The sequence below is a fragment of the Myxine glutinosa genome, chromosome 8 (genome assembly GCF_964187855.1).
Source record: "Myxine glutinosa chromosome 8, kmMyxGlut1.1, whole genome shotgun sequence".
NCBI lineage: Eukaryota > Metazoa > Chordata > Myxini > Myxiniformes > Myxinidae > Myxine > Myxine glutinosa.
Window position 1 is genome coordinate 89,403,938 of NC_136268.1, and position 26,529 is coordinate 89,430,466.

The 26,529-nt window shown below is 44.9% G+C and overlaps 1 protein-coding gene across 4 annotated transcripts in view; it reads left to right on the forward strand.

Moving 5' to 3' along the window:
* Positions 1-26,529, forward strand: part of PDE5A (phosphodiesterase 5A) — a 209,258-nt gene that overhangs the window by 114,127 nt on the left and 68,602 nt on the right. For all 4 annotated transcript variants that reach the window (XM_078783484.1, XM_068102486.2, XM_068102484.2 and 1 more), the window contains exons 12-15: positions 3,523-3,669; positions 6,208-6,333; positions 6,520-6,614; positions 14,834-14,921. In XM_078783484.1, the coding sequence (XP_078639610.1) occupies positions 3,523-3,669; positions 6,208-6,333; positions 6,520-6,614; positions 14,834-14,921 (456 nt within the window). The remainder of the gene's footprint in view (positions 1-3,522; positions 3,670-6,207; positions 6,334-6,519; positions 6,615-14,833; positions 14,922-26,529) is intronic.

Genomic DNA, 26,529 nt, shown 5'->3' on the forward strand with positions numbered 1-26,529 from the left:
CTTATTTCATTTGATGCAACGCAAGATGAACTAGTGGACACAGAGCCTTACCTGAGACATATAATAATGAGATAACTATTGAGGGAAGCCTATTATTTGCTACATGATGCGATGGACTAACTAAGGTGCAAACAATTAACAGCCAATTAAGGGGAAATGTACATAGGGGGTTATTAGGGATTTTAATACTAAATTTGATAAAGTGAAGGTTCTAAAAACCGTAACAATATATATATATATATATATATATATATATATATATATATATATATATATATATAGATATATATATATATATATACATACATATATATATATATATATATATACAGACTTGGCATTTAATATGGAATATATATTTTTTTCTTGACTTGGGTTTACTTTCTGAACTCGGTATATCAATCTGGTGAGTTTCATTTACGCTTGGGTGATTTCTTTGTTAAAAGAATCATGTCGCTGATTGTCGCAGCAGGAAGTCAATAAGAGGATTATATCACAGGTGGCGTGACAAAATGTACGGACAGGTACATTTGACGATTGGCTTCACAATCGGGTATATAAGGGTTGTTGCGTTCTGTATTAAAGGAAAACAACTGCTGCACGTCCACAAAAGTTATTGCCGCTTCACCTGGAGATGGTCCGTCAACTCGACAATGCTGTTTGTCATTTAGTGGTGCCTTTACGAAATTCCGGCATGAAACAGCGTGCTATTGCTCGGCAGTATGGCATCACTCAAGGTCAGGTGTCAAAGATCCTGAAACGAAATGCTCAGTGGGGTGACCCTACTCCAATACCGAGGGCAGGACGTCCCCGCAGAACCACAAGGAGGGATGATCGCCAGCTGCACCGGTTAGTCCGCAATGGCCGTCCCAAGTCAGCTAATCGGCTTAGGGCTGAGTGGCAGCAACTGACAAATGTGCCTGTATCCAGAAGGCTAGTCAACCAATGACTGGTTGAACAGGCTATCGTGCCAGGCGTCCCCTGAGAAAGCCACGTCTGACCAGACAACACCGCCAGCACCGATTGCAGTGAGGCCAGAGAGCACCGTCAATGGCAGCCAGGACACTGGGATCACGTGATCTTCAGTGACAAGGCTAGATTTCTGGTCTATCGTCAATATGGCCACGTCCGAGTGTGCAGACAAGAGCATGAAGCCTACAACGAAGATTGTATAGTGCCAAGAGTTAAAGCTGGAGGTGGTGGGGTGACCGTTTGGGCTGCTTTTCATGCAGGGGGCAAAACTGACCTGGTTGTTCTGAATGGAAACCTGAACCAGTTCAAGCACAGGGCCATTCTGGAAGAAACATTGCTTCCATTTGTTCGTGCAGCCTTTGGAGGAAACTTTGTCTTCCCAGATGACAATGCACGGCCTCATCATGCTCGCATGATCCAACACTTTCATGCTGACCATGGTGTAGAGCATATGGAGTGGCCTGCCATGTCCCCAGATATGAATCCGATAGAGAACTTGCGGGCAGAATTAACGTGTCAAATCGACAACTTGGACCAGCAGCCTGCCTCTGTGCGTGAATTGCAGCAGGCTATTGGAACTGCATGGCAAGCGATTCCTGTCCAAACCTTGGCAAATCTCGTGAACAGCATGCGTCAACGTGTACGTGCTCTCCTGAATGCTCGTGGGGGTTACACGAAGTACTGAACTGTAATTTTACTGTCCGTAATCCCAGTCGTAATTTAACTTTTGTTTTTGTTAAAAAAAATTATTGGCGAATGTGAAAAATAAAGAGATAATTCTGGAAAACGCACAGACGTTTAACACAGTACTGTCCGTGAATTGAGTTCGATATCAGTTTACATCACTTTCAAGGATCAATTTATTTGCTTCGAAATGTCAAATGTGGTTTTTGTTTCTTTTAAAGGTCACATTAACAAGATCTAGAATAATTTCAACATAATTCCAATGAACTTTTGGTTCTAAGTCATCTTGAAAAGTAAGTTCACCCCCACAAACAAATATTCCATATTAAATGCCAAGTCTGTATATATATATATACTGGGGGTGAACTGGGGGATGAACATCATGCTCGCAGTGCCCAAAGGTACGAAAACAGAAGCTCAAAACATTTAATTGACTCCCCAGATCTCGGAAAATCATAGCTTGATGCTATGTGTATATATATATATATATATATATATATATATATATATATATATATATATATATATATATATATATATTCTTGGGTAAAATGCTAGGGGCACAGAAAAGGCCCCTTGATATAAGGATATGTGCCATGTGGCAAAGTAAAGAAAAGAATGGACATTCCATGGCTTGTAGAAAATGTCGAACAATAGAAAAGAAGGGACATTCAAAAAATCTCGTGTGCATGCTGTACTACCCTTGTGTTCTTTGGAGGAACCAAGTAATGCTCTATAAAACTTCACATAAAGGGGTGCCAATTTGATTCATACACCTGCATGAAGAAGTAAATGTATTTCATTTGCCAGATGTAGGATGCCCCTTTTTGCCAGATGTAGGGCGTGTTTTTACGGCGGCCGGAGTACAAATCCTGCCACCAACCTCTTTGAGAGAGGACCCAGTACCCTGGTACTCATTTCGCCGACCTCTTTTTGCAATTGTACAAATTGGTATTACAGTCAGTGAAGCGACGGGTCTTATATTCTCGTATTGATAAAGACAGAACTGGTATTTTGTAGGTTGTGGCTTCAACTTTCACTTAAGGCAGCATTATTTTCCCTTGGAATGACAAAAGGAAATAAATGACATTCCTTTGTTTTTCGTTTTGTTTTTTATTTTAGGTAATTGCTAGCTTTACTTGTGAACAGGACAGGTGTATCTTTTTGCCACTGAATTATATGCCGATTGAATAGACATATTTCCAAATGCAATTTGTTAACAAATGTCACTTGCTTCCCCTTTGACAGTGTGGTATTAAGGATTTGAATTCTAAGCCTCTTCGGAAGAATACTATTAAGAGATCGTCTTGGGAGAATTACCAGTTCATAATCAGCAGAGCATTAAACATTATGATATTCAGGAAGGGGGTAATCTGCAGGCCTCATCTTGTCGGACAAATCGGTGACAACAGTCCACACTGTGGTTGACTCTAAAAAAAGCTTTCCAGGGAAACCTGAGATGGGCACTTAAACACTACCTTGAAGAATCACTGATCACATTACCCTGATAAAAAGCAGAGTTTAAAATGAAGGCAAGCTGGTATAGTTTTGGCCTGTCAGATTAAATTAGCTTGCCACACAATGTGTCAAAATAAAATGATACATCTTGCTGCATATCAATTTCAATCCCACTTCATGTGCTTGATTCCAAAGTTTTTAGAGCAAGGTGGGGCAAGACACTCAAGTCAGGAAAAGTGGGGCAAGATTCCCTATGCATGGAATATACGAGTACATTGTAGACTGTGGGAACACCCATGGAAAGAGTACCTTCGATTAAAAAAAACCTTTACATATTCAACTACCCATGGAATTAAATAATAACATTCAACTGTAAGAAACAGACATTTGATGAAACTGTGGGTGCAGATTCTTCCCATTCCTTCAACGGATACCCTGGAGCTGCTCAGCTTTGATTTTGATGGCTTTGAAATGCAAGACGAGCAAGCGATGGCGGCTTGTCTTGGAATGCTGAATGACCTCTCTTTACTTCAAGCCTTCCAAATTACACACAAGGTAAGTACAAGGGGGATAGGGATGGAAGTCATGTTTTTGGCTCTGAAACCTTTTGAAAAGAGGAAAAACCTTTCGAGCCCACCTTTATTCCACCTTCGTAACATGGTTCCGTAGAGTATTTTGCAATCCTGATTAAGTTCTTTGTGAGCAAACAAAATGAAAATTCCTACTTACAAAAATTCAAGCACTCTATAACCCTTACTAAAGTTTTCCATGAGATCCGATGTTGAATCGCACCAGATATTTATCGGAACCCGGGTTTGGTTATGGTGTGGGTACTGGGTATATGTAGCAATGAAGTTATTGGAATATTTTTCTTTCACCCTGTGCCTGCAAGAGCAGTGAATATTGTCGTGTTCCTGGCGATTAAAATCTTTACCAGGAAACAGATTAGCCGAGCAAGCTTTAACTCCAAAGGCGTTCAGTTCAAATATGGCAGAGTTCATGCACGCGGGGAGGGAGGGAGGTAAGGAGGAGGATGATGAGGATGCTGAAAATCACTTACCTCACAGATCCTGCCGGGCAGTCTTCAAAGCCTGCAAGAAGTAACTCAAACGAAAACGGGATTTAAAATATACAGGGAAGATAATGTAAGGATTTATTTACAACGGAATGCCGGGAATACAAAGGAAACGCGATAAACTAAACTCCTAAATTGGGACGTCCTCACACCAGACTTATAACACACACGAGGGGAAAATATATGAAAATAAAAGCGTCATGTGTGGGCTTAGCTGAACCACTAGGGGTCTCGTCGGCTGGTCCGGTCCGTTGACGGGAACCGCCCAGTCGTTGGCGGGAAGTAGGCCTCGACACGCCCCTGTTCGCGTGCTGCCAGGCATCACTGTATGTCTCGCTCACCCCTGCCTCGTCACGCTCCCGCGGCAAGCCATCCTTGCACGCTTGTCACTCGCACGGAGAGCCCAGCTCTTCGTCCGCACTCTTCCTCCTCACATCCAAACGAACAGCGGAACGAGGAGATGATGCCGGCACACAACCACTTGCTCCGAGGTCCAGAACGTCAAGCAGGCACCAAAGTGAGAAGTCCGAAGCCAGAGAGGGTCCAACGCAAGAGGTAGCAGGGAGAGGGAAGAGAGAGAATGTCAGTCTCTCCACTCTTTTTATCAATCCCTGCCAGCCAACATCACAGGCTCAGTTCTCCACCAATGGCCGTGTCACTTCTCTCTCATGCCATCGGTCGGTGGCCAATCAGTGCGTTGCTTCCTTCCAGCAATCAGCGGGTCGCTTCTTGCTCCGCCCCTGTCCAATCCCAAGTCCTTCCTTACTCTGGCCTTTGGTTGGTCGACTCCTGTCCAATGGGGTCTTTCTTGGCGTGGCTCCCGGCCTGCCTGTGCTATGTGTGTCTGCCAAGTCGGGGTTGTCAGCCCAGGTGCATCATCTGGGTTCCGATTAGATTTTATTGTGGGGGGGATTTAATTAGTATATGTGGTGCTAATGGGCCTGACTAGTGTCTATGGTGCAGTGCCAAATGGGACGAAGGATAAATCACAAGGTCTCACGAACAGGGGAATTAGCATAATCCCTATGATAATTAGCACAAAGCCATCCTCGTATGACCACAAATATACACGCTTAATCCGACATCCGGGCTGAACAGGTTCTCTACTTATGTACATTGAAGTGGTTCTTCCTACCCCCGATCATCGGAGCATCTACCTATACAGATCTACCTGAATCTATATATCACTCTACCCCACCGACATAACAATATTTTTCATGTAGATCTCATTGAAAAACCTGCAGGTATATAACTTGATAAACAAGTGCACTTGCATGCGATCTTGACAAAAACAATAATGTTTTGTTTCTTCAAAATGAACAAGACATTTCCAACCTGTGATTTTTGCATCACGAGAAAAGCACTCCAATCACTTTTCCATCATTTTTCTGGGTTGTTAGATTTTTTTTTTTGTCAAGGTGAGTGCGAGTCAAAAATAGGTTCTCAAGATAGAATATCACGATGTGTTGCTCTTTAACGGCCACTATTATCCCACCTTGTGCGGTCGGCCGGGGGAAGCTTGGCCCAAGTCTTTTATGAACCGGCCAAGCCAGGCAGGTTCACCTAGTTCGGGCAGGAATTTGGAATTTGGCCATGTTGCCGATGATACTCACCTACTCTTTGCGAAGGACACCATGGGATCTTTAATGTCCACCAACCCATGCTGGAAGACTAGACCCCCAGTTTAACATCCATCCGAAGGACGGCACACACATTGATGAATCACCCTGCCTGTGAAACACCAAACTGACAGTTTATAGCTGAGTCTGGATTCGAACCCAGGCTACACAGCTGAGAGGTGAATGTACGTACTGCTAGGTCATCCTGTCAGCCCAAGATACAATATCATGATATTAATTTAAAAAAAACTTTTTGTGATTACTGAGAAACTGATGATACCTCTGCAAAGTGTCTCTGTGCAGTCAGTTAATTAGGCTAATTGAATGACACTAATTATCGATGTTGGCTGACTTTTTTTTATTGTGTCCTGTGTATCCTGTTCTGTTTAACCGTTTCAGGTAGCCTTCTGTTGGATCCTAAGTGTCAAGAAGAACTATCGCCATAACGTGCCCTACCATAATTGGCGACATGCGCTATGCACCGGCCAGTCCATGTTTGCTCTGATAATGACCGGTGGATTTCAGGTACTGTTTAAACGTCCACCTCATCCACTACAGGCAGGCATTACAAATTAAATTGTAGGCATTGCACTGGAAGTGATGGAACATCAATCACGAAATTACCATATCGATAAAGGGGATTTTGCAATTTTTCTGCTGCAACTAATCGTATTTTTCTCCTGTTACTCACATTTTCCTACCTTTCCCAAGAGCTGGTTGGACCCTCTGGAGATATTATGCCTAATGGTGGCATCCTTAACCCATGACCTTGACCACTGGGGCGTCAATAACTCTTATATTCAGAAGTGAGCAAGAAGGACATGTTTGTGTTTGCATGCTTTTGAAATGTATTCATGTAACTAAAATATGAACCACATAAAATATGTAGGTATTAGGCAACATACATATGTAAGTTGGGCAGTCAAAAAGTTATATGAACTAGCAACGGTACCCACCCTATGGGCGGGGCTTCAATTGGGAGGCCCAAATGAAAAGGCAAAATATCAGAAATTTTAGGCTTTTTATTTTAATTTTAAACGATTCATATAAACATCCGTTAAATCATATCACACGCAAATCATCAAAATCGAAACAGTATTTGTTGAATTTCAATAAAAGCCACATCACTGTTCATATCGGTAAATATTATTCCATCGTGTTTGGAAAAATTGCAATTTGTAAAAATTGGAAAATTGGGGAAAAATTGGAAAATTGGGGAAAAATTGGAAAAACAATATAGCTTATTTTACTCCTGGGGGTTTGGCAAAACTGAAAAATTGGAAAGTTGGAAAAAAATTGGAAAAACAATAAAGCCTATTTTACTCCAGGGGGTCCCAGGATTACCCACCTAAAATTTCGTGGCGTTCAGTTCAGCCGTTTTTGCGGTACCTGGGAACAGACGGACATTTGGTGAATACTAGTAAGATGAGATACTCAACATAGTCCAAGACACAACAAAAATGTACAACAAAGGTGGACATGTAATGAAAATTACATTTCGGGGAAACCGGGGTGCATTGGGACATATCTGCTTTCGTAGCTATTCTTTACCAATGATATTAGGGGTCAATGTGTTATTGATATTAAGTGTAAAACTCGTTGGTTCTTGCAACATTAGTATGCTCGTTCTTGAAGGACTCAGGCGAAAATTCGTGCTCTATGAGCCACTGACCCCAACTTAATGGGATAGACCATAAGAAGGAAGATCTCGCGAGATCTTGGAGACGGCGGCAGGGATTTTCGAAGCTCCACACGGTCTCCACGTTTTCAAAGTTAAGTCTGTTCACAATTGTATTTTGTCGAAACTGTATTTATCTTTCGGTGTGTGAAGTTATAGTGTGCACCTTGGAAGTTTCTCGGTGTTTATCTTTCATAAATTAATCGTCTGTTTGCCGCGTCGCGAGCAAGGCCTTTGCCTTGCAAGGCAAGCGATTTGGCAAGCGATTTGAAATCGAAGTTAAGTAATTGTTCCCATTTGTATTTTCGTTATAACTGTATTTATTTTATGGTGTGTGTTCGTATATTGTGTCCCAAGGAAGATTTTCGGTGCAAATCTTTCATACCTGTATTGAAAATCGTGTTAATTCGTCTCGTGTCTTTTGAGGCCTTGTACAGTGTGCACCCTTGAGGCTTTGTATTTCTCTCAGCGGTCCGTCATTTTGTGCTCCAATAACTTTCGTTCTCTGTTTTCCCAGTCTTTTCACCCCATAGCCTACTTCCTTGTGTAAATCTCAACTCAAAAAAAACAAAAAAAAACATTTCCTTCTCTGTTCTTATTCCTTGTTCTCATTCGTTTATTCATTCTTATTCGTTCGTTCGTTCTTCGACCACGTGTTTCTCCCCCATTTCCCCAGATAGTTTTCACTGTTATTAACCTTCAATGTTTACACTTTCCCCTCAAGTTCTGTATTCCGTCATATATTATAACACCTTTTTCTTCTTCTTCTTTAAAAGGCTGCTTTCAACTTGCTCACCAAATCTATTCATCCCCCAAAAAAATTCCATCTCCTATAGTGCCTTTTTTCTACATTCCCTAAACTCTCCTGCACTCCATCCTCCATCCAGCGTCCTTAAATGTATTTTGAACTCGAAGGTCACAAGAAACTCATTTTGCAATAAACGTTCGTTTCCCATTAATCGTACACTTTCTAAAATCCAATCTCACCCCTCCCCTCCAAATCTTCCCCATAACCCCTCTCCTCCAAATCTTCCCCATCACCCCTCCCCTCCAAATCTTCCCCATCACCCCTCCCCTCCAAATTTTCCCCATAACCCCTCCCCTCCAAATCTTCCCCATCACCCCTCCGCTCCAAATCTTCCCCATCACCCATCCCTTTCAAATCTTCCCCCTTTCCCCTCCCCTCCTAATCCTCCCCATATCCCAACCCTTTCAAATCCCTCCACTTGTCCCTTCCCGCCCAAACTCCCCCCTCGCCCCTCCCCTTCAAATCTCCACACCCTCATTTCTTCTCAATTTCCCCCCTCTCACTCCCCCTCCTCAAAGCGTCCTCCGCACTTCTTCCCCCTTCCAACTCTCACCTCCATCTCCCCCAACCTTCTGCCTCGCTCTTCCCCCTCCTCAAATAACACCTCATTGTGCCTCACCCAATCACCATCAAACCTTTTGTCCGCCCCATCCTTCCCTTTCTCCGAGCTATTCTGAAATCTCTGACACACCTTCAACAGCTCTCCCTACCTCTTCCACCTCTTCCACATCTTACCCTACCCCTCCTCCCCCCTGTTCTGTATCCGATGCTCCCCCTTCCTCTTCATTAACGGTATGGACCTCAAACATCCAGGGCCTTCGTTCAAACTTAACTGATCTCTCCATACAGGTTGCTTCTGTCAAACCAGACGTGATCTGCTTAACAGAAACTTTCCTCCTTCATGATGTCTCTGATTCCTTAGTATCTCTCCCGGGTTACTCCCTCCTCCGGTATGATAGACCTGAGCCTCGTCCTGGAGGTGGGGTTGCTATCTTTATCAAAAACTCTCTTCCTCACTCGCCCTGCACTGCACTCTCTCCACCTCACCCCCAGGAATACCTCTGGCTACGGCTTCCCCTTCGCTCCCACCTCTTGTTCATATGTGTGTAGTACCGTCCACCAAACAGTGATGACTCCATCTACATCTCGCTGTCTGATAATATGGACCAACTTCTATCTACTCATCCCAACTCTCTCTTCCTCATATGTGGTGATTTCAATTGTCACCATGCCAGTTGGCTGGGTGTGGGTACCTCTCTCACCAGCCATGGCTCGTCAGCAAAGAACTTCTGCGACTCACTGGGACTGACACAATCTGTCAATTTCCCGACCCGGATCTCAGTCAACGGAGCATCTTCTCTTCTGGACTTGGTTATGACTAACTTCCCTGAAAATGTCTGCTGCTGTTCTGCTCCAATCGGATCATCTGATCATGTCCTTGTTAAAGTGGACATCTCTCTGACCATTCTCAGGGAGCCTGCTCAGCGTCGACGAGTCTGGCATTTCACTCAGGCCAACTGGCACGGTCTTCAAGCAGCCATCAATCATCTGGACTGGTCTCCCATCTCTACCACCTCTGACATCAACTCATCCTGGGAATTCTTCCAAAGTAAATTGCTCTCTCTCATGCACAGATTTATCCCATCTCGTCTTCAGTTGTCATACCCTTCCTCCCGTCCATGGTACACGGAATCTTGTGGTGAGGCTGTTGCCCAGAAACAACTTGCCTTCGTCTCCTGGAAAGCAAATCCAACGGAAGGAAATCTCATTTCCTTTCACAAAGCCCGAAACAAGTGTGTGTCCACCCTCAGGAGAGCCAGGAAACAATATCTCTCCGTTCTCAAGACCGAACTCTCTTATCTGTCTCCCTCTTCCAAATCCTGGTGGCGTCTGGTCAAATCTGTTTCTGGTGTTTGTTCCCCCTCCATCCCCTCCCTTACCTCAAATGGCTACACAGCTGACTCCGCACGTGAAAAAGCTGAATGCCTCAACTCTGTGTTTGCCTCTAAATCTTGTGTCCCAAACCCATCCCTCTCTGTACCCACCATACCCAGTCGTACCCAGCTGCTCCTGGACTCCGTGTCCTTTCCTCCTGACAAGGTGGAAAAGTTTCTGTCAACCCTCAACTCTGATTCTGCAACTGGACCTGACTGCATTAGCCCACAGGTCCTAAAATCCTGTTCTTCTGCTCTTTCATTCCCTCTTTCTGTTCTCTTCACCCTCTCTTTTGCTCAAGGTCAACTGCCATCTGCTTGGAAATCAGCCAACATCACCGCTTTGCACAAAAAAGGTGCAAAAACAGATCCTGGCAACTACAGACCAATCAGCCTTCTCCCAATTATCAGCAAAGTCATGGAATCCATCATTGCTTCGGATATGAAATCTTTCCTCTTCTCCAATGGCTTGATCTCTGATCATCAATTTGGTTTCAGACCAGGTCACTCTACTCTGGACATGCTGCTTCTGCTGTCTCAACAATGGATGGAGGTCCTCAATGCCAAACAGGAAATTAGAGCTGTCTCCCTCGACATATCACGTGCCTTCGATACAGTGTGGCACCCCACTCTGCTCACCAAACCCTCCTCCTTTGGTATCCATGGAAATCTCCATGCATGGCTGGCGGACTTCCTCTCAAGTCTTCGTCAACGTGTGGCCCTGAATGGGTTTCTCTCATCTCCTCTTCCTGTTCAGGCTGGAGTTCCCCAAGGCAGTGTTCTGGGCCCTGTGCTTTTTCTGGTCTTCATCAATGATCTCTCTGACTCTCTTGAAAATCCTCTCTATCTCTTTGCTGATGACTCCACTCTCTGCCGCTCCATTCCTCATCCCTCAGATCGGCAGTCTGCAGCCTCCTCACTCTCTGCAGACCTGGACAAAATCACAGACTGGGCAAACAAGTGGAACATGTCTTTCAATCCTGACAAATCTCACACTCTTACGATGTCTCTCCGAAAAGACCAACTGGACAACCCTCCCATCTACTTTCTGAATAATCCTCTCCAAGAAGTTCTGTCACTCAAGCTTTTGGGTCTCACTATCTGCCATGATCTTTCCTGGGAAAACCACATTTCCAAGCTGGCCTCCAAAGCCAGTCGCCGACTGGGCATCCTCCGTCGTGCGAAGTCCTTCCTTGGCACACCTGTGCTCCTCACCACATACAAGGCTTTCATCCGCAGCTCAATGGAGTACTGCTCTCCCCTCTGGGCTGGTGCTCCTGCCTCACACCTAGCTCGTCTTCACGCTGTTGAAACCAAAGCGTTCAGTATCATTGGAATCTCCCGCGATGACGCTATCTCCGAGGGCCTTTCACTTAATCACCGCAGGCAGGTTGGTGGTCTTTCCGTCTTCTACCGACTCCTCTCCGGCCTTGCTCCCCCAGCTCTCTCTGGGCTCTGTCCCCCAAATATTCCTGCAGGTCGCACAAGATCTGCCTGCAACCCTCTTATGGTTAAACTGCCAAAATCAAGACTCTCTGCTCACCTTCACTCCTTCATGCCTCTTTTCTCCCGCCTCTGGAACAAACTCCCTCACTCTCTTCAATCCCACTCCTCCCTCCAGGTCTTTAAAACGGCTGTTCACCACCATCTCTTATCTTCCCCAATCCAAAACCTTGATCTTTTCTACCCCCGCTAATTTCATCCCAAATCCACTTTTTTGAGGTGACTTTTGACTTCTTTCCTGGAAGTCCTTGGTGTCTTTGCGTTTTATACCTATCCTGCCTCCCCCCAGGCCCTCTCCCTCCCACACATCTCCCGATGTCCCTGCTCTCAAATGTTGTGTTTGTATGCTTCCTCCCCTTCTCTCCCCATCTTGTCGACCGCTCCCCTTTTTATATACTTTGTTTGCTTGTTGTTTGATTTGTTTGTTTGATAAGTGTTAGCTCTTTCACGAGCCTCGACTCTGTACACACAAAAAAAAAAAAAAAGGAAGAATTCTTCCTTCTTGATGCTTGATGCTATCCCCAAAACACAGAAACATAAGCTTTATTGAAGGAAGTTTAGTCTAAAATTTCAATATTTCAGTCACAGACTGATGCGCCAAATTTCATGCGTCTTGGACTTCACTATTTTGCTGAGAAATTAAACTAAATTCTTCCTTAAGTTCTTAATTAATAAAGCTCTTACTTTAGGTAAACAACGATTTTGAAGTAAATATTAAGTTACTTTGGCGGGCACAACGGTCAATAATTCCGCGCACCAGTGGGTGGCGCGAGCGTCCGGGCGTGGAACTGAGATACATGCCCCGCCTTTCGGCCGATCGGCCACGCCCGGGGGCAAGGCGTGGCCTCGGTACATATATGCGGGCTCCAAGGTCGAGCCCGCCCAGTGCTGATGTGCGAGCTTGTAATAAAGTGCTTTCGTTTGTATCCACGCGTTGTGGCCTACCTTTCTGGCAATCGAGTCGTGTGTGCACAGCACCACACTGGTGACCCCGACTGGTTCAGCCGTCGCTGACCCCAGAACGCGCCATGGCTATCAACGCCGTCGCCATCAAACTCCCGGAGTTCTGGGAAGCGCAAGCCAACGTTTGGTTTGTGCAGGCCGAAGCTCAATTCCAACTCCGGGGCATCACGGCGGACGAGACCAGGTACTACCACGTGGTAGCCGCCCTCGGGCCCGGCACTGCCGCCCGCGTCCATCCTTTGGCGCCCGCCGGGCGACCACAAGTACGAGGCGCTCAAACGTCTCCTCCTCGCCACGTTCGGGCTCACGGAGGTCGAACGCGCCGACCGCCTCCTGGACCTTCCCGCCCTCGGCGACACACGACCGTCCGTGCGGATGGATTTTATGCTGTCCCTGCTTGGAGACCAGCGCCCGGATTTCCTGTTCTGAGCACTTTTCCTCTGCCAGCTACCTGTACAGGTGCGCCTCGCGCTGGCCGGTTCCAAAATAACGGAACCCCGCGCCCTGGCCGGAGAGGCCGACAAATTTTTTGTGGCCTGCGACACGCGGTCGGTGTACGGTGGTGCCGTAGTGGATCCCAGTGCGGAGGCTCCAGCGCCCCCTGCTTCCCTCATGGCCGCTGCTACGCCCCGGCCACTACCGCCGCCGCCACCACCACCGCCGCCGGCACGGCCGATGCGGCCGCCGCCGCCGCAAACCTGGTGCTACTACCATGCCAGGTTCGGCCGCAAGGCTAGAACGTGCCGCCCTCCGTGTTCTTTTGACGGGTCGGGAAACGACCGGGCCGGCGCTCACTAGCGGCCATGAGCGTCGGCCATTCCGGTAGCCTCCTGTTCATCACGGACACCTCGTCTGGTCGTCGTTTTCTGTGCGACACGGGAGCGCAGGTAAGTGTCCTCCCTGGCGCCGCGTCCGACAAGCAAGCCGCGGGCCAGGGCCCCGCTTTGCTTGCCGCCAACGGAACACCCATCCGCACATTCGGGAAGCGTTGCCTCTCACTGCGGTTCGGAGGGCAGCGTTTCCAATGGTTGTTCGTCACCGCCAGCGTGCCAATGGCCCTGCTCGGTGCGGACTTCCTTTGTGCGCATGGGCTGTTGGTGGACGTTAAGCGTCGACGTCTCATCGAGGCCGAAACCTTCAGCTCGCTCGCTTGTTCGCTGAGCTCGTATTTTCGCCAATAACCCCACCTCTCTCCCTGAAAGAAATGCCTGCCCCTCCAATAAGCAACCTCCTATGAGGGTGTTGAAAAACAGGACGGTGTAGCCGGACTTGTAAAATATTATTGTACAGACTACGATCTTGTACAGACGAGTCTCGACAGACGACGATCAATTGTTGCACATTTATTGACTCCCCAGATACAAGCTCGTTTCACCAAAGGGCCGTCCGAGCTGAGCCGTAACTCCCGGAAACGGAAATAAACCCGCGGTCACGGTGTCGGAATAAAACTGGGAATGTTTGCACATTCATACATGACAATTATGAACCACAAACACACATGATTAGCTTTTTAAACAGTCGCTAATGCTGTATATAACATTAAGCAGAGAAATGTGGAGGAATCGAGACATCCGTGAGGTAATTTTTACTTAGTTACAGAACTGAGGGAAGATCTACTGTAATCTATATTATACCCCACAATGTTTGGGTATGTACCGTTTTGTTGGAAGAGACGTAACGCCGATGCTTTTGTTATTTGATGGTCATTTTAACAATCAGTTTGTTTGTGTTTCACACTGAATGAAAACCATATAGGTAGAGCATGGCGATTGTGGTATATGACAGGTTTGACGATATGAACGGCATATAAATCAAAATGGCGGAGTGTGGAGAGTCAGCCACCGTAAATGACATCAGACGAACATTGTAGATTCTGTTTAACCGTTTCCATGGTGGATGTCATGAAATTACCAGATTGTGCATGCTGGTTGAGTTGATTGCATTTGTAAGGTTGCATTTGATTGCACACAAGATTGTGCAATTGAAGTGTTATTGTAGGGGCTATTGCTGTTCAATGAATGATTGCATTAATTTGTAAGGAACAGACGTGTGTGTGTGTGTGTGTGTGTGTGTGTGTGTGTGTGTGTGTGTGTGTGTGTGTGTGTGTGTGTGTGTGTGTGTGTGTGTGTGTGTCTGTAGGGCTGCGCATCCACTTTCAATTCTGTACGGACACTCACAACTGGAACATCATCACTTCGATCAATGTTTGATGCTACTCAACTCTCCGGTGAGAATCCAATGATTTACCAACTGCAAGTGCCTCCACAAAGATACCCACAGACTTGCTAAAGTATTACTTCACATCAATGACACACTGCATAATGCCAAAGATATTTTGAAGTTTTGGAAATGATTACCACTGCCATGTGTAGAGGGTGATACAAAAATGTAAAAATGCGTTTTTGAAAAAAAAACAACAACAATAAAAAACATGTGTGCCTCCTTATAATTAGATTGGAAAATGGAAATGCAGAGCAGAGATAATACTTTGGATGGACTGAAACAAGATTATTGCTTGGGTGGGGGGGGGGGGGGGGGGGGGTGGGGGGTGGGGGTAAATGCATGTCTGACAAATGGTTGAGGACATGGTCAATATTGCGTTTTTCACAAATAAAATGGCCACCAGTCGGCAATATTGGACCTGATCTCGAAAGGAAAATGGCACGCATATGTAACCCATCATTCATTATTTGTGAGCCAAGATTGAGCCAGATCGATAAATGCATTTCTGAGAAATGGTTGAGGATGTTTTCAATATCGGGTTTTTATGCCTCTGCCGACGAAGTCGCCGGGGGCATTATGTTTTCGGGTTGTCCATCCGAACGGGCTAAACCTCGTTTTTCTCGGCAACCCTATGTCCGATTGAGACGAAACTTTCAGGGTAGGAGTGACACCCATGCAGAATGTTTTTATCATAATTGTGTTGTCATAGGTCACGTGGTATGGCAGCCATCTTGGATTAAAAGCATATAATTAAAAAATTACTTCTCGGAAACCGCTGAATGGAAAAGTTTGAAACTTGGCACATTGTCAAGTACTCCCAATGGGGAACAAAAGCATGATAATGATGACATCATAGGTGAAGTGGTACACTAGCCAAAAATGTTTTAATCGAATTCCTTATCCTAAAAATCTGAAATTTCATGCGCATGATATACGACCCATTTTTATTGAAATATTAAATTCATGACATCATAGGTCACATGGTTTGGCAGCCATATTGGGTTGAAGGAAAATATTAAATAATTATATCTTTGAAACCGCTGACTCTATCGATGCAAAATTTTACAAATATCTAACAGCACTGTTGCATATAGTTTGAATATAATGATGTGGTAGGTCACGTGGTTTGGCAGCCATCTTGGATAGAAAAACGAATCTTCTCCGATCAACACGAAACTTTACAAACGTGATCCCCTAGCCATACATATGCAGAGTGTACATTTTTAAAGGTCATATGTCACGTGGTGTGGCAGCCATATTAGCTTGAAAACCGATATATTTTTTCAAAATCCCATCTCTGAAACCGCTTCACCGATTGATGTGAAACCTGTCATGTCGGGTAAAAATGTAATACGTGAGAACAGCTGAAGGGATTTAAATCAAACTTGTTTATTTTTAGAACAGTGAACGATGGCATCTACCCGTTGTGGGACTATGCGGAGGCATATTGGCGACACAGTCGCATTGTTCTAGTTTACAACTAACATGGCCGCCAGTCGGCCATGTTTGATCACATCATGAAACAAAATGATGTGCATATGTATAGCGTCATGTATTGTCTTTTCTGCAAGTATGAACAAAATCGGTCCATACATCTCCGAGATGTGGTTGCGGACGCACAGACGAACTAACGAGACCAAATCCATAAGGCCCTGTTTCGGACTAAGTCCAACGAGGGCTAATAATAATAAAGGGAGCGGGAGAAAAGAGGGAGAGAGAGAGAGAGGGGGAAGCAAAACAACAGTAGGGGACAGGGACATCAGGAGATCTGTGGAAGGGAGAGGGATGGGGTGGGATACACAGTATAAACAAGATGGACACTACAAGGACTTTCAGGAAAGAAAACAGAATTTTAAGGAGGTGGATTTGTGGTAGATTAACAGGGGTAGAAAAGTGGCTGTTTTGAAGTCACATTTTACATTACGTGGAATTTCCATGGGTCTCTACTAGTTTTAATGAACCTAGGCTATAGACAAGCTAAATGTAATCTTTAAAGTATAAACTACTATTATTGATTGTTTTAAATGATGTAAAAAATTCATTCATCTTGCTCTACAATGTCTAAGCATGGTTCTCTGTAAAAGATAATGTCGAGTGGTTTACATACAAAGCTGCTCTGAACATCCTCATGAATCATGGCTATAGTAGGGGAGCTCCCAATAGAGTTCGTGACCATTTTCCCGTGATCAAGGTTTGAAGGTTGATTTTGAAAGATAAAAATATATATAAAAAAATAAGCTTGGGTATCTTTTTTTTAAATGCGGGCTAACTCGGCCAGAGGACAAAATCCAAGATGTCCGCCAAAACCGCGAAATCGGGCATATTTCCGCCTACGTGAATGCTACATATACATATTGGGTGTCCATATGTGGGTTTTTCTGGGCCCAGATCTTGCATCTTACATCAGTCAAGTGATATTGTGACTTAAAATGATATTAAATGATTAATGTTGACCAAAATCCAAGATGGCCGCTGCAAAAAACCATGTATTGTATATGTTCATAATTGTGCATACCATAGATTCATCGCTGGCGTCTAAATACAGTTTTACATGACTAGTGTTTTCATTTATAACCTTACTGTTACTATGAATGACTTTTTGAGCAGGTAACGAGCCAAGATGGCTGCCTCTCGCCCGTTAGATAAGCAGTTATGGCTACTGTACATTGTATCTATTGCAACGTCTTTTATTTGACACAATGTTCAAGGTTTTCATTTGCAATCAGTAAGAAAGAATTTATCTTTCTCTATTTTGTTTTATTATATTTACAGTGACATGACATTACATTTACAAGCAGTGATACACATTGCACAAGTAGCATATACGGTAGGGTTGAAAATGACAATAGTTGTTATAACAGTTTGTTTGTGTTGGATAGATTGAAATTGTTATTCACTGTCCGAATCGTCCGTCTCGGACCCAGACTCGACTGGATCATCCATAGTTGGGCTGCTTTCCAAAGCCTGAGTTAGTTTTTCTGGGAGTGCTGGGTGAATGTACCTCAATGGAAGACACATGCCTTCCTCGAGATGCCAGCCATGAGATAAAGGAGACGGTGGCGCATCAGGTTTTTCGTAGTTGAGCAACACGTAGGTTTGATAGTTCACTCTCTTGACTTTCAAATCGTGGGATTCTTTGTCTGGTGGAAGCCGCAGTATTGATTTCCTTTTCATTTGTCGCCACTTCCTGGCCCGAGCATCACACAGAGTGGTACTTTGTTTGTCCTTGTATATGTACCGTATGGTGTACAGCGTCATATGATCAAGCACCTGCTGAGGGACCGGTAGGTGTTTCCCTACTTCACTGAGGAACGCTCTAGCTTCAGGTGAAGTGGATGATATGTCGAAGATGGTTTTCTTCCCATGTCCAAAGAATGCTGCTGTTGTGTCTGAGCCGCTGTGGACGTGAAGAGGAACTATGATATCTGCTATTTCCTTCGGGCAGAAAGCTGTACAATCTATGAACTGCTTTTTGTACTTCATTGCGAGCACCCCTTCAGTTCTATGAGCAACATACGATGCCAATACAAACACGTCCGTATCTTCTGCGTCGATGATAACAGGTGTTTCTATTCCAGCTTTACGTATTTGTGAGTAGATGAAGAACATGCATGTGTCTGCTTCTAACTGTTCACACTGGAAGTCTGTAACAGGCAAACCTGTCGATAGATTGACACATGTGGGCCCAACGCAGTAGACAAATTCAGTGTTAGAATAGTTTCGGTACAACATGCTGAACTCGTTTCTGAGAAAGATCTGTAGGTGCTGCTTGTTTGTTGCATTGTGGAAGAAGTCTTGAAATCCTTTGGCAGATGGGAATTTGTCCGACTGCTTGAAAAATACATTCTTGGAGCCATCTGAAAATCCAGAAGTGCTTTTTCGAAGCTTGCGTTCGCTATCCTTGACGGTCAGGGAAACATCATATCTGTCATTGACAAACACAACTTGTGATGCATATTTATGTCTGCTCATAATGACGGCGAACACCTTCGATGCGTAGTCTCCCCAGGTGTAGGAAATTCCATCAGCCTTTTCCCTGTCTTCTACCGATGGCGTAGACAAACGCCATATAAATCCCATGTCCAGGATCGCCGTGTACTTGTCTGGTGTTGGTTCCAACGCATGTAGCTTGAATTTTTCTACCAACTTAGATTTTTGCACTTTTTTCATGGTGCCGTTGATATTGAATATTGGCAGACATTCATCTGTGACTCGGTACGACATTATCTCTGACAAGGTGAAATTTTCGGTGTCATTTTCAGCAAGTGAGACAACTGCTGCCATCGCTCTGTTCTCCATTGCGTCTGACTTCATGATGCGCTCGCCAGTCTTGACTGAAGGTGGGTTGCTGAAGTTCCGTCTCAAATTCCTGTGAATGGTTGCATGGAAAGGTTTGTTGCTGCTGAACATTCTGTCTTCACAGAATGCCTTCAAGCATTTCTCGCCATCGGTGTGGACCGATTCAAAATCTTGAATGAGGTCATCAGAAGCTACCATTCCAGACTGTAGTGACTTCAAGACCTTGTTTTCTTCATTGAAAGGGTCACAGCCGAATTCAGTGATGCAGTTGTTAATATCTTGTACAGCTTGTTCGTCTTCCTTCATGCGAGTGGGAGCATTTTCACTGTGATGTCGTTTTGATTCTGATGTGCTGGCAAGATCATGCAGTGAGGATCGGACTCTATTAACATTGTTAGCATTTCGGGAATGTGACAGCAGCATCTTTTCGTTCTTCAAAAATTTGAGCCAGCCAGCTTTCATCTTTGAACCCTTGTTCATTGTCATCTCGATCCAGAGATCCAATGGCAAACATGAGTAAGGCTTTCCCGACATGGATTGAGCAAATAAGCCATCTCGCATGTATTGTGCTACATCCTCTGGGAGGGATTCCATTTCCAGCCAATACTCAACCAACCACCGTCCATATTTATCGTTGTCATAAATCTGGATCCATGGTAGCATTAAACGTAATGTCGACTTGAATTGTTCCCAGTTCTGGATTCTCAACGCATGCAGATTCATCATCAATATTTCAGTCATCTCCATAAATGTGATCCAGTACTTTGCCATTGAACCACCGGACTCCTCAATTCTATTGAACTCATCTGCCACCAATGAAATAACCTCTTGGTTGGCTTCCAGAAGTGCATAACATTCCTGCCGTTCTTCTGCTGTTGAGGAAGGATTCTGCAGGACAGTCAAGTGAGCTTCAAGTTCATCTGAGATGCTTCCCCCATTCTGTAGTGACTGTTGTATGATTCTTCTCAGCAGAGTTTCATACATCAATCGGAGACATCGTATGCTCCTCTTGTAGTGTTTGCCCCGTAATGCCTGGTCCACAGACCCTTCTGCAATAACATCTGCCGCAACGAGGATGTCAGACAAGCCAGACCCGTGAAAACGCTTATTCATGGCAGAAATGTAAGACATGTGAATATGAAATGGGCCCATAGAAGGCAACACGACACTGAATTTATCAGGGTGTTCGTATCTCATTTGCACTATCAAGGCATACACTGGTTGATCTCCTACCAACTGGATGAAGGGCATGTTCTTTTTGCCTGCTGCATCAACCATCCGGCACATTATTTCGTGCACTACAGATTTTCCAGGAGGATTTGGAAAAGTCAAGAAGTAATACGGCTTGCTTTTGACAACATGCAGCTGAACTGTTGACTGGAAACCTGCAAATCCCCCAACTGTTTGACTGCATGGTGCAGGTGGTGTATGAGTCTCATCTAGACGTGCCATGGCATGAATGAGTCCTCGCTGCCTCTGGACTTTAGTATCTGAAGGAGTAATGTCAACACCTGTTCGCATACTTGGAGCTCCACGCTGGACAGTCTTGTAAGGATGGACTTTATGCTGATCGATGCAAAGATGCTTCATTTCTTTAGACTTGGGAATTGTTAATTCTGGGGCCGATTCCTCTGGAGCATGAACCAAATCAAGTGGCTGGACAAACATAACATTTGTACGGTGTGAAATGTTCGTGCCAGTTAGCGTGTCCTCAGAAAAGTCATCATTGTCCATTACTGCTGTCCCTGGCATACCCAGTGCAAGCTCCTCTGGACATGCTTTGTTCTGCTCAATATCGTACTTGGCCCAAGCATCATAGAGATGTAGCACGTCTTTGTAGCTGATCCCAATTGAGAATTTTTTCAATAACTCGACAAGTTCCCGGCTTCTGGTTAGTCCGTGTATCATAACAGACAACCTTGTTCCAAATGCAGTTCGTTTGCCTGTCATATATGAAGAGAGCAAGGCAGTCAAAGCGATAACTGCAGAGTCGTCATCCTCCATATCAAGGTCACGCTGAGGTTTTGAAGACTTTAGACGGGAAATGAGCTGTTTCAGTAGGCTGCTTGTTTCGTCCTCATTGAGTAAATCGTCAATGTGAGGTGGCCAGATCATTGGCGATACTTTTGCTGCTTCAGCTCTAATTCGTTGCGCTACAATTGAGACGAGTTGGTCATCAGTTACACCTAGGCAATTTACAGCAGCTTCTATGTATGTTCCACCAGCTGACGTGTCAAAAACCATTGAGCTCTTGTTTTTTGTAACTCTTTCGTGGAAACCAATTTGGTCGCTGAATTCCGTTTGGAGCATAGATTTTATTGTGCTAGACTTCACAGTGTTCACAGTCATGCCAAAGTTCACCAGCATTTGCGTGTAGTCTTGTAGAAGGCTCTGTAGTGTTCGGAGTTCATGTCTTTCAAAAATTACAGTGCGCACATGTTTGAAAAACATTTGACGTACTTCTGCCAGTCGTACATTGTGCATGTGCAAATGTTGATCATTATAATCATGGACTTTGATGTATTTCGTCCAACATGACCGATGGTAGCGGATCTCTGTGGCAAATGGATCTGACGTGGAATCAATCAGTGTCAAAATGCGATCCCGCATATTCTCGTCGTCCAGATGGACTGTGTGACCTTTGAAGACATGCCATGCATCCATTTGTTGCATGATGTGCCACTTGTCCCGTCCAGGGTGTTTCAGGTCTTCTCCCTTCATACACCAAATACACAAATGTTTGTCTTGTATAATACCGGTTTGTGATCGTGATTGTCTCTGAGCGCAAGATGGTCCAGGTGCTTCGTCAGCTACATCATCGCTGCGAGAGATTTCTGTTTCAAAACATTTCTTTTGTCGCTTTAGTGCCTGCTCCAATTTATAGTTACTGGCCAGTTGAACTTTACACAGTTTGTGGAAATATATTCCAGCTGGTCCATTGTGCCATGGCACTGCATCAAAGACTTGACCATATTTGTCCAATCCTCTCCATCGTTCTGCTTGTTGTTGGAGATGCTGCCAGGCTTCTGGGCTTAAGCCACTCTTTTCCTCATCACAATGCTTATGACAGAGGATACACTCACTGGAGCTTGATAGTCCTGGAGGCTGGTCCTCATCTTCACTCTTTCTCTTCTTTCCTTGAATGGGTGGTGTCGCCATGGTATACTCTGCAATGAAAAATAAAACCTATTACTTACTGTACATACCGTACATCAGACAGCATGATATGAATGATGTTAATACTTAACTGAACTTAAATATTGAACAGGACAGATCTTTATCTCTTAAAGAAGAACAGGACAGATCTTTACAAACTTCCCTGAAAATGTCTGCTGCTCTTCTTCTGCTCCGATCGGATCATCTGATCATGTCCTTGTTAAAGTGGACATCTCTCTGACCATCCTCAGGGAGCCTGCTCAGCGTCGACGAGTCTGGCATTTCACTCAGGCCAACTGGCACGGTCTTCAAGCAGCCATCAATCATCTGGACTGGTCTCCCATCTCTACCACCTCTGACATCAACTCATCCTGGGAATTCTTCCAAAGTAAATTGCTCTCTCTCATGCACAGATTTATCCCATCTCGTCTTCAGTTGTCATACCCTTCCTCCCGTCCATGGTACACGGAATCTTGTGGTGAGGCTGTTGCCCAGAAACAACTTGCCTTCGTCTCCTGGAAAGCAAATCCAACGGAAGGAAATCTCATTTCCTTTCACAAAGCCCGAAACAAGTGTGTGTCCACCCTCAGAAGAGCCAGGGAAACAATATCTCTCCGTTCTCAAGACCGAACTCTCTTATCTGTCTCCCTCTTCCAAATCCTGGTGGCGTCTGGTCAAATCCGTTTCTGGTGTTTGTTCCCCCTCCATCCCCTCCCTTACCTCAAACGGCTACACAGCTGACTCCGCACGTGAAAAAGCTGAATGCCTCAACTCTGTGTTTGCCTCTAAATCTTGTGTCCCAAACCCATCCCTCTCTGTACCCACCATACCCAGTCGTACCCTGCTGCTCCTGGACTCCGTGTCCTTTCCTCCTGACAAGGTGGAAAAGTTTCTGTCAACCCTCGACTCTGATTCTGCAACTGGACCCGACGGCATCAGCCCACGGGTCCTAAAATCCTGCTCTGCTGCTCTATCTCACCCTCTCTCTGTTCTCTTCACCCTCTCTTTTGCTCAAGGTCAACTGCCATCTGCTTGGAAATCAGCCAACATCACCGCTTTGCACAAAAAAGGTGCAAAAACAGATCCTAGCAACTACAGACCAATCAGCCTTCTCCCAATTATCAGCAAAATCATGGAATCCATCATTGCTTCTGATATGAAATCTTTCCTCTTCTCCAATGGCTTGATCTCTGATCATCAATTTGGTTTCAGACAAGGTCACTCTACTCTGGACATGCTGCTTCTGCTGTCTCAACAATGGATGGAGGTCCTCAATGCCAAACAGGAAATTAGAGCTGTCTCCCTCGACATATCACGTGCCTTCGACACGGTCTGGCACCCCGCTCTGCTCACCAAACTCTCCTCCTTTGGTATCCATGGAAATCTCCACGCATGGCTGGCGGACTTCCTCTCTAGTCGTCGTCAACGTGTGGCCCTGAATGGGTTTCTCTCATCTCCTCTTCCTGTTCAGGCTGGAGTTCCCCAAGGCAGTGTTCTGGGCCCCGTGCTTTTTCTGGTCTTCATCAATGATCTCTCTGACTCTCTCGAAAATCCTCTCTATCTCTTTGCTGATGACTCCACTCTCTGCCGCTCCATTCCTCTTCCCTCAGATCGGCAGTCTGCTGCCTCCTCACTCTCTGAAGACCTGGACAAAATCACAGACTGGTCAAACAAGTGGAACATGTCTTTCAATCCTGACAAATCTCACACTCTTACTATGTCTCTCCGAAAAGATCGACTGGACAACCCTCCCATCTACTTTCTCAAGAATCCTCTCCAAGAAGTTCTGTCGCTCAAGATTTTGGGTCTCACTATCTGCCATGATCTTTCTTGGGAAAACCACATTTCCAAGCTGGCCTCCAAAGCCAGTCGCCGACTGGGCATCCTCCGTCGTGCGAAGTCCTTCCTCGGCACACCTGAGCTCCTCACCACATACAAGGCTTTCATCCGCAGCTCAATGGAATACTGTTCTCCACTATGGGCCGGTGCTCCTGCCTCACACCTAGCTCGGCTTCACGCTGTTGAAACCAAAGCTTTCAGAATTATTGGAATCTCCCGCGATGAAGCTATCTCTGAGGGCCTTTCACTCACTCACCGCAGGCAGGTAGGTGGTCTTTCTGTCTTCTACCGACTCCTCTCCGGCCTTGCACCCCCAGCTCTCTCTGTGCTCTGTCCCCCAAATATTCCTACAGGTCGCACAAGATCTGCCAGCAACCCTCTGATGGTTAAACTGCCGAAATCTCGGCTCTCCGCTCACCTTCACTCTTTCATTCCTCTTTTCTCCCGCCTCTGGAACAAACTCCCTCACTCCCTTCAATCCCACTCCTCCCTCCAGGTCTTTAAAACAGCTGTTCACCACCATCTCTTATCTTCCCCCATCCAAAACCTTGATCTTTTCTACCCCCGCTAATTCACCCCAGATCCACCTTGTTTGAAATTCCAACTTCTTTCCTGGAAGTCCTGGCAGTGTCCATATGTTTTATACCTCTCCCACTGCCCCCTTCCCACGCCCCCCCCCCCCCAAAGCCCTCGCCCTCTCTCAGATCTCTCGATGTCTCCATGTCTCTCGGTCCCTGCTCTCAAATGTTGTGTTTGTGTCCTTCCCCCTCTCTCCCCATCTTGTCTACCGCTCCCTATGTTATATGTTTTATGTGTCGGTTTGTCTTTCTGTGTGATTAATGTTCGCTCTTTCACGAGCCTCGATATTGTATACAAAAAAAAAGAAAAAAAAAAAAAAAGAAAGGGACTTAACTAATATTTTAACTATTATTAGTTGAATATACTTAACTGTAATGCCTTGATCCATTGTCCACCCTGGTACTCCCTGGAAATTAATACTAACAACTACCTGTGAACAAATACCTGTGAAACTTAATCAAACCATCTTGTAGATAAGGCAGCAATCTTGGTTCGTTACCTGCTCAAAAAGTCATTCATAGTAACAATAAGGTTATAAATGAAAACACTAGTCATGTAAAACTGTATTTAGACGCCAGCGATGAATCTATGGTATGCACAATTATGAACATATACAATACATGGTTTTTTGCAGCGGCCATCTTGGATTTTGGTCAACATTAATCATTTAATATCATTTTAAGTCACAATATCACTTGACTGATGTAAGATGCAAGATCTGGGCCCAGAAAAACCCACATATGGACACCCAATATGTATATGTAGCATTCACGTAGGCGGAAATATGCCCGATTTCGCGGTTTTGGTGGACATCTTGGATTTTGTCCTCTGGCCGAGTTAGCCCGCATTTAAAAAAAAGATACCCAAGCTTATTTTTTTATATATATTTTTATCTTTCAAAATCAACCTTCAAACCTTGATCACGGGAAAATGGTCACGAACTCTATTGGGAGCTCCCCTACTACTAGGTGGTTATGATGCATTTTTTGAAAACCATTCTAGTTTCCACATCCATTCATTAGCCTCGAGGTGTGTTTTAGCTCTTTCTTTCTGTCTGGTACGGTATTGCATTCCTAAATCACCTGACAAAAATACAAGAATAGTTAGCAATGAAACTTTTAATAATTGCACATTGAATGGTATATGTGGAAAGAACTGTTATGAAATGCAGTGTGACTGTGATAGTAAAGTTTGTTAATGAAGATTGGCCTTCCCATCAAATTTAACAACAATGTCCTCATCCAATCTTTAATGTTTTATTTCGGTAATCCACACATGTTATTTTTCTTGAGATAAAATAGTTTGTGCCTGAAGTGATGCTGCCTCTTCCTAAATGAAGAAATATGCTAAGAAAGTTCAGAATGTGTAGATTGGCATGTTCCGAGTGTTGTGAAGAAGAAGAACCCATCTCGATGTACATAATTAGGGTCGAATGTCCGGTTAAATGGTTAGGTGTTTCCACATGGAGGAGTAGAGTTGAGCTATCGAGGTAGGGTCTGTATGGTTAAACTCCCCTGTACGTGTTTGCCTCCTGTGATCTTCCCTCCGTCTTTATTACAATTAAAAAGCCCACCAAACAACATCTATAACAAATGGACTCATTCGCTCACCACGCCATCAGGGCTCACCAACACCCAGCACATTTGCCGATCGACACGTAAATCCCGCCTCACGGCCAATGACGTCATATGAACATTCCCGAATGACGACTGGACTCTGCACCCCGACGACTCATAATA